Source organism: Abramis brama (assembly GCF_963993115.1).
Source record: "Abramis brama genome assembly, chromosome: 13".
NCBI classification, from domain to species: Eukaryota; Metazoa; Chordata; class Actinopteri; order Cypriniformes; family Leuciscidae; genus Abramis; species Abramis brama.
Window position 1 is genome coordinate 6701256 of NC_139975.1, and position 9572 is coordinate 6710827.

General features: G+C 36.2%; 1 protein-coding gene across 1 annotated transcript; it reads right to left on the bottom strand.

The window, feature by feature from the left end:
• Positions 1-466: 466 nt before the first annotated feature.
• On the bottom strand, positions 467-6139 carry kazald2 (Kazal-type serine peptidase inhibitor domain 2; the record flags this gene model as incomplete). The annotated part of the gene is made up of 4 exons (XM_084133009.1): positions 467-776; positions 3642-3789; positions 4018-4178; positions 5659-6139. The coding sequence occupies 4 exons, from the start codon at positions 6137-6139 to the stop codon at positions 655-657; spliced, it is 912 nt and encodes a 303-aa protein (XP_083989135.1). The 3' UTR covers positions 467-654.
• Between the last annotated feature and the right edge of the window lie 3433 nt (positions 6140-9572).

Genomic DNA, 9572 nt, shown 5'->3' on the forward strand with positions numbered 1-9572 from the left:
TCCTTTATGGGGCAATAATGGCGCTGAGAAACAGCCTGGTCTGCTCTCTCCCTGGAAGGCCATAACCCCACATTTGTCCTGAGTGCTTTTCTATTATGCATTGATAGCTAAGCATCAATCAATAGTGGAGGGAAGAGAAAACCCAGCGAAACCAACTTCTTAAGTGTAAAACGCCTCTTAATACCAGAGCTTTCAAACAACTTAACCTAGGTGCTTTTTTTCCTCTGCTGAGCGTCTTCGAGAAGCCAGAAGCGAGGAGAGACGATGCTGATGTTTTATTCAAAAGCAGGGAATGGTTTCGGGGGAAATGCATGTCACGGCAGCATCGATGGCAGGTTTTTTTTTTTTTTTTTGGCTTTTAGAGAAGTCCGGCACACACGTGCACTTTTGCATAATGGCTGTCTAAACAAACCACAAATATTGTAGATTTTCTGACATGCATTTTGAACAATAAATGACTCGACGAGTAAATCAACTATTTAATTAAGTTCTATTTTTTAAAGTACAAATCTCAAGAGTGAATAGAAATTATTTGGATTTATATACAACGGCCACACATAAAAGGCAAAAAAACTATATTTTAAGAGTACACATTTTACGGTGAGCTTACGAAACATCTGTGATTAAATGCTATGTTTTTATAATATCTATATGCTACAAATACATATATCCACTTGGCTGGCCTTCGTAATCTTCGTCATCGACATTCTCCTCTTCGCCTGATATTCTATAAGCTCCGTTTTCTTTTTGCCGGAACTCTTTGTTCAGCTGAGAACCTGGAAAACATAAAGGGAAAACAATTTGATTAATTGTATTAATTATTTATGATTCATCATAAATATGCATTTTTTTAATATAATGTAATTAATATAATATACAATAATTCTTAGTAGATTTTTTTTTTAATTAACAGAGTGAATATGCATTGAACAGCCAGCATTCTAAGAGGATCTATTAATTAACATACTAAATAAAAAATTGTTTAGAAAGCTCAGCATTTTCTCAATATGCCCATAGCGTCCTGTAAAACACGCATGATATATTTAAATCTTCTCTTTCTCTTTTTCTCTTAACCTATAGGAAAAGGTCTGTCCTGTGTCCAGAGTCACCTTTCACTGCCACCCATCCCAGAGTTCATTTCAGTCGGGACGTTCCGGGAAACGAGGGGTGGGGGGCAGGCACTGGTGGTGCAGATAAGGGGCCGTCTAAAGGAACAGTCCCCCCAGAGAAAGAGATAACAGCCAGACAGTCACAGCAACGACCTGCCACATAATACACAAGCCCTTCCACCCCTTCTCCCTTTCCCTTCCAAATCTCCCCCCATCTAGGACCCTCTCGACCTCCTGTCATCACCAGCCTTTACGTTGCTGCTGCAGAAAGCCCTCGGCTGGTGTACGGTTATCGTCGGCCCTGACTGATTCTCGGAAAGGCCAAGTTCACCTTTGGCGATGAGGAGATGATAAGCTTTGAAATAGCCAATGTGAATCGATCAGCTCCCACTGTTGGTGCGTTCACATGTCTTTTCTGACCACAGAGATAACAGGAATAACCCAACAGACCTCTCTCTGCAGTATGGATGGATATTTTTCAGTGTTAAAACAAGAAAAATTTTCAAATTAAAGGGAATTTGTGGTTTGCATTAGGTTACTGCACTGCAAAAATGTTGATTTTTGAATTTTGATTTGAAAAATTATTTTCTTTTTGTTGGTTTTCCAGGACAAATACCTTAACATTCTTCAATCAAGATACATTTACTTAAGAAGCAAAATGACACAAGATAACAACTCTTGTTTTCTAACACAATTATAAAAATTTTGTGGCTTTATTACACTTAAAAAAAGAAAAGAAAAATGTCTGCCAGTGAGGTGAGAAAAATAAACGTGTCTTCACTTTTTTTCTTGTTTTGAAGCCTCTAAGTTTTGATAGATTTTTCAGGAAGTAATTTTGTTTCTCAAGTAAATGCGTCTCGATTTAATAATGTTTAGGTATTTGTACTGGAAAACAAGACAAAAACACTGAGGAAGAAAGTAATTTTTTGCCGTGTAAAAGTACTTTTCATTGTAATTAGATGAGGATATCATCTTTCACTAGTGCACAAGAAAAATACTAGTCAACTAACATGAAACTGGTTAATAATAAGAAAGTTACATATATACAGTACCAGTCAAAAGTTTGGAAACATTACTATTTTTAATGTTTTTGAAAGAAGTCTCTTATGCTCATCAAGCCTGCAGTTAAAAACAAAAAACAAAAACAAAACAAAAAAACAGTAATATTATGAAATATTATTACAATTTAAAATAATGGTTCTCTTTTTTAATATATTTTAAAATGTAATTTATTTTTGTGATGCAAAGCTGAATTTTCATCAGCAAGTACTCCAGTCTTTGGTGTCTTATGATCCTTCAGAAATCATTCTAATATGATGATTTGATACTCAGTTATTATCAATGATGGAAACAGTTGTGCTGTTTAATATATTTTTTTGGAATACTTTTTTCAGGATTCATTGATGAGTAAAACGTTAACAGCATTTATTCATAAAAACAGCATTTATTCAAAATAAAAACATTTCTAACAATATAAATCGTTACCATCACCTTTTATCAATTTAACGCATCCTTGTTGAATTAAAGTACTAATTTCTTTTTTTTTTTAAAGTTATTGTTCCCAAACTTTTGAACGGTAGTGTATATTGTTACAAAAGATTTCTATTCTAAATAAATACAGTTCTTTTTTACTTTTTATTCATCAAATAATCCTGAAAAAAGTATCTCAGGTTATAAAAAAAAATATTAAGCAGCACAACTGTTTCCAACATTGATCATAAATCAGCATATTAGAATGATTTCTGAAGGATCATAAGACACCAAAGACTGGAGTACTTGCTGATGAAAATTCAGCTTTGCATCACAAAAATAAATTACATTTTAAAGTATATTAAAAAAGAGAACCATTATTTTAAATTGTAATAATATTTCATAATATTACTGTTTTGTTTTTTTTGTTTGTTTTTTTAACTGCAGGCTTGATGAGCATAAGAGACTTCTTTCAAAAACATTAAAAATAGTAATGTTTCCAAACTTTTGACTGGTACTGTATATATATATATATATATAAAAATCAGAAAGATTATATATAATCTTTCGGATTTTTCTTCTGAGAAAAATCTTCCAGAAATCTTCCAGGGAAATTTTCTTCCAGAAATCTCATATACAGAGTTTCAGAAGAGACTTTGGCGGGGTCCCAAACTGTGTTCAGATTGCTAAAATACCAAAATCTGAAATCAAAGTCAGAGATCTCAAATATTAACTATATTTGTCATTATATTCTTCCAAAACCAAACTATCTGAGCTAGGCGGACTCATTTGTGTCTATTTTTATTTCTCCCTAGGAATTTCAGGAGAAACATTATTGATACTTAAATGGAACCAAGTCTCTCGAGTTATGAACAAGCAACTTCTGAACAATAACATATTCCTCCAGGTATAAGTGTGTGCGTACAACACTTAAACAGTGGGGTTTGTGTCTGTGAGTGTGTGGAAGCAGCCCCAACGATCTTGTTTTTTCAGCTTGTTCACCTCTGACCTTGTTTTCTAAAGGCCATGTCTGTGTCTCTGAATGAGTGTTCTCAGACATACCTCCACGTGTAACCTGTAATCTGGCGGAGGCAGACACCTCTCCGAAGGTGTTCCTGGCGGTGCACGTGTACACACCTGCATCGTTCGGGCCGACTCTTTGAATCTGGAGCCAGCCGGTCAGTTCAAACCTCCGCGGACCTCCACGGGCCTGTCATTACAGAAACACACCATTGCACATTTAACAAAACCAGAACTGTGACTAGAATGCAAACCTGGTGTGAGAATTTAATTGAGTTTGTCTGTTAAAGCTTCAATTATATAGACAATGCAATGAAAAATACTAAAGTATATGACTACCATTGTAAGCAGACCTTGGATTTCTGATGACAGTTTGTAGGATGTTGCTATAAAATTGTTCACTTGTATGTGCACGTACCTGTACAGCCGTGCTTGAATCATCAGCAGGAAAAGAAATAACGTCCCCCTCTTTCCTCCACTGGACGGAAGCCAGTGGATACGACGACACCTCACAGGAAAAGATGACATCACTTCCTTTGGCTGTGACGATGTCACGGGGAGCGTAAGTGATAACTGGTTCTGTAAAGTTAGCAGAAGATGTAAACTTTGAACTTTAGCGGAACTGATTACATTTATATTTATTCATTTAGCAAAGGCTTTTATCTAAAGCAACTTGCAATTGAGGAATACAAGCGATTCATCATAAACACGAGAAGTGCTAGTAGTACAACATTTCAGCAATTGTTCAAAATAGCACAAGCTTGAATAGGAAGGGAGGAAAAATGAGAGCTTAAATTAGTCAAATAAAAGTTAAAAAGTAGGCTATCCCAAAGCAAATCTCTGCTAGTGGATGGTTCTTTCACAGCAGCTTCTGTATTTGCGGTGGCCATTTGTGCTGTGTTTGGTTAGCTCAGTTAATTATTTTAAGGTGTGAGATTGGACACTTACGAGCTGCTAATCTTAAACATGACGGTAAGGTAAACACAAACCTAATGGCTGAATTTTTATTCCCACAGTTGAACAAATGGGTTTTCATTTGGCCTTTTCCATGACAAAACTTTTAAATGAGGGGATTATGTTGGCACTCAGTGTATGTCCATGACAATGAGAGGACATTTACATCTATATGTATATACATTTACATTAGCAGATGTATTCATACTAAAATGATGCAGCCTTTACTTTAGGTGAGGTAGCAGAGCAAACAAGTCAAGTAGCCTACATAGACAAAAAAAAAATCAAATGGCAAAAAGAAAAGTATTTGCAGGCCTTTAGAAGGGTAAATCTCTGTCAATAAATGCCCAGGCCACATTTTACGGCAAACACTAAAAAAATAAATAAATAAATATATTTTGTTGAAAGAAAATGAAGCATTTTAGGACTATTAATTTTTGCATTGTGATTTTATGTTTATGACAATGTAGTACCCTCACCCAATTCTCCTTACATGAATGCAAAAAATCACATTCTCATTATTGTCATGTGAATATATAATTTAATATATAATGGTCCGGTTTCACAGACAGAGTTTAGATTAAGCCAGGATTAGGCTTTATTTTATTTAGAACATTAAGTAGCTTTTATAAACATGCCTTAGAAAAATCATTACTGGTGCATCTTGAGACAAAACAAGGCACTGATATATTTTAAGATATGATAGATCAAGTTGTTTTCAGTTAAAACAGCTTAACATGCATTTTAATCTGGACTATAGGTTTAAGCCTTGTCCATGAACCCCGGGGGAATATGGGGAATATAGCAATTACCTGTTGGAATATAATTATTTAATTTTAATAATTTAATGTTTAAGATATTTAAAAATATATGAATTGTAAAATGTTTATGCATCATGGTAGTATTTGTTGTGCTGCAATATTTTAAATGGAATAAAATAAAAACATGTTGTATTTACCATAATAAAGTTAAATGCACTGTAGAAAGTTGCAGTAATGAAAACTCCCATTGAGAATAATGGGAATTACAATATGTATACTATCTATCTATCTATCTATATATATATATATATAAAGAATTAATCAGTTTGTTCAGAGATACTCACTTGTCTTGCAGGGTCCGTGGTGCACCATTGTCAACGTCTGACCTTTGCCTTGTTTGTGTTGGGCTGCCCGAAACTGACATATATTCTTAAATGTCTTTCCATCAGAAGCGCAGAGTGTTTCCTGCTTGCTGCACACGCAGACGGCTCTGGGCTCACCTGTGGGGTTTCTGCGAGGAGCTCTGCAGCGCAAACTTTCAGCACAGCGCCCGTAGAAAGAAGACCCGGACCGGGGCTCCGGGTCACACAGTTGCCCCTCATCGTTCCCACACTCCCAGCAACACCCGCACTGGTCCCGAACCAGCCCGGCTGGACAACCCTGCAGCTGCCTAACATCTGGGCACCTCTCAGGGTGGCACTTTTTAGGGCATCCCTCACCTGGTCGAAGGCTCTTCTGCCAGTCAAAACGACCAATGTTCTCCAGATGAAATGCCTCAGATACTGAAACTAGTATCAGTACTAGTATAACTAGTAAATAAGCCATTGTTCCTAAGGTTAAACTGGCTAAAGTCAATAAAAATATGAAAAAGTCCTTGTCTCAGATAGCAGAAGTAGCTCTTATCTCAGTGCAGAAGGCTAAAAAAATGCACTCTTGAGGGACATGAGTGGTCCTCACCACTCACTAGGCCTGAAAATCCCAAAATACAGTGTTTCCAGGTCTCTGTGCAGTCCTCGAAGTATCCTGATAAATTGACCCGTGTGCACAAAAGTGCAGCAGGCTGAATGAGCAAGAAGGTGGGTAAGAAACAGAGCTCTAACTTTGGTGACCCCCTCTTAAACTGCAGGGTGCCTCCACCCCCCCATTTGCCAAACAAAAGTGTAAAAAAAGGTGTGAGCTGAGAGACACAACATCCAATCAAAATGCTCAACTTTGAGTTGGGGTGGGGGTGAAACCATGGGTTGGAAATCATGGGTTTTAACCAAACTTGAGGAGTCAGCAAGAAAAGATAAAAGTCATAAATTAACCTGCGGTCTCAGGTATAGTTATCTGATTTTTTGCACATCCTGAACGTTGTTGTTTCCACATAATAGGCTATGCTTGTCTCCCGTCAGGTGCTGAGACTTTAATGTTTTTTAAGTAATGTTTTAAATAAGTTGAATACCTATAGCTCACTCGCACAATCAGTGTGTTTTAATATACCTATACCCATTAATGTTCCCAATCATCTAGAAAAAAATATTTTTTTGTCAATTACATGAGCTGTAAATTGATCGCCCTATGGCCCTGTTTACTGGTATTGAGGTGCGTTTTGACTGGTTGAATGAAATTGCATGTCGATAAAGCACAGAGAGATATGAAAACAAAAGAAAGAACGTAAGGAAGCGTGAAAAAACATGATGTTGCAAGCAAAATTCTGAGTTATTTTAGTTATGTGCATGTAATAACAGAACTTCAGATTCACGTGACCTCTGTCACATTGTCGATATCATTTCAATCGGATAGTCATTTAAGGCATTACAAGTAACGCGAGTTTCTTAAACAGATTACTTTTTTCCAAGTAACTAAAGTAATTACTTTCAAATTTACAACAAAATAGCTGAGTTACTTTTTCAAATAAGTAATGCAAGTTACTTTGTTTTCCCATGCATGTATTGACCGATAGCTCTCCTGTCCCCTTTTTGAGAGAAAGCGTGAGTAAGTTCGTGAGGCGTTGTGTGTTGCTGTGTGAACATGATAGGCTATACTATCTAGACTGGATGTGAGTGTGAATTTACACATCTCACTTGCACAAAAACTGATTCAGTATTCCTCCAAATGAATAAAAACAGTGAAATACGAACTCAGAATGTTACACAAACCTGCAATAATTGTTAAATTACACAAATATAATGTATGTATTTAATCTCACGTTATTGACCAATGTCTTTTCTGCTGACCTTGTAAGATCTAATTCAATCGTACTAATAAGCAAAAAAATTACTTCAACATCAAATTTATGTTGTTGTTTTTTATTGTTAAAGTAGCCTACGTGTTGAACCTTCTCTATTCTCACAGCTGAAAGGTTTGTTTGAGCTGCGCCCTCTACTGTACAGATGTGAATTTGCACTTGCTTTTGCATTTTCACTTTTGGAATGAAAGGGCCTTTACATTTGCCAAAAATATATGCCCAGCTCAGATGAGAAAAATGTAATGTAATGCATTACTAAAAAGTAACTAAGTAATGCAATTACAGTCGTGCTCAGAATTAATCATACCCCTGGTTAATATGATCAAAAATGGCTGTAAAAAATAAATCTGCATAATTTATCCTTTTGATCTTTCATTCAAAAAATTGGCAAAATCCTAACCAATGGGGATTCACATTATAAAATAAATGTTTTTCTCCAAAACACATTGGCCACAATTATTCATACCCTTTTATTAAATACCTTTTTGCAATCTCCTTTTGCCAAGATAACTGCTCTGAGTCTTCTCCTATAATGCCTGATGAGTTTGGAGAATAACTGACCAGAGATCAGAGATCATTCCTCCATACAGAATCTCTCCAGATCCTTCAGATTCCCAGATCCATGCTGGTGCTTCTTCTCTTCAGTTCACTCCACTCATCAGGTCAGGGAACTGGGACGCTCATGGCAGATGCTTTTTGTGCTCCCTAACACATTTTTGTGTTGATTTTGATGTTTGTTTTGGATCGTTGTCCTGATGGAAGATCCAACCACGGCCCATTATAAGATTTCTAGCAGAAGCCGTCAGGTTTTGATTTTTGATCTGTTGATATCTGATAGAATCCACGATGCCATGTATCTGAATAAGAAGTCCAGGACCTTCAGCAGAAAAATTGGCCCACAACATTAAAGATCCAATGGTATATTCAATTGTACACATGGGGTACTTTTTATCCTTGTGTGCACCAAACCCATCTAACGTGTTTGCTGCCAAAAAGCTCTTTTTTTAGTTTCATCTGACCACAGAACCCTGTGCAGTTTGAAGATCCAGTCGTGTCTGACCACTGAATATGCTGGAGTTTGTTCTTGGAGGAGCGAGGAGCATTTTTCTTGAAAACCTCCCAAACAACATGTGGGGATGTAGGGGTTGTTTGATTTTTTTTTTATAGGCTTTTTGACCCCAAGACTCAACTAATCTCTGCAATTCTCCATCTGTGATTATTGAAGAGTCTTTGGCCACTCAAACTTTCCTCCTCACCGTGCATTAAGACAATATAGACACACGTCCTCTTCCTGGCAGATTCGTAACATCTTTAGTTGATTATAACTTCTTAATTATTGCCCTGATGGTCAAAATGGGGATTTTCAATTCTTTAGCTATTTTCTTACAGCCATTCTCTATTTTGTGATGCTCAACAATCTTTTGCTGCACATCAGAACTATATTCTTTGGTTTTACTCATTGTGATGGATGATTAAGGGAATTTGGCCTTTATGTTTCCTCATATATAAACTCCTGTGAAACAAGAAGTCATAGCTGGACAATTTCATGTTCCTAGTCACCCTGGTGTGCTAAATAAAGGTAAATATTAATGGGAATATACTTCAGAGATATTTTATTCATAAAAAATTCTAGGGGTATGAATAATTGTGGTCAACGTGTTTTGGAGAAAAACATTTATTTCATAATGTGATTTCCTCCCCACTTTCAATTCTTTTACTTCAATGAAAGGTTAGATTTTTGCCAATTTTTGGAATGAAAGATCAAAAGGATAAACGATGCAGATTTATTTTTTACAGCCATTTTTGATCATATTTACCAGAGGTATGATTAATTCTGAGCACGACTGTAGTTACTTTTTAGGGAGTAACGCAATATTGTAACACATTACTTTTAAAAGTAACTTTCTCCAACTCTGGTAACTGGCTAAGTTTAAACCTCCTGCAGTGGTTGATTGACAGGCAAGTAGAGCTGTTCAAATCCATTCGACCACATGAGCATTTAAACTAAAAACGCAATTTTACATGTTT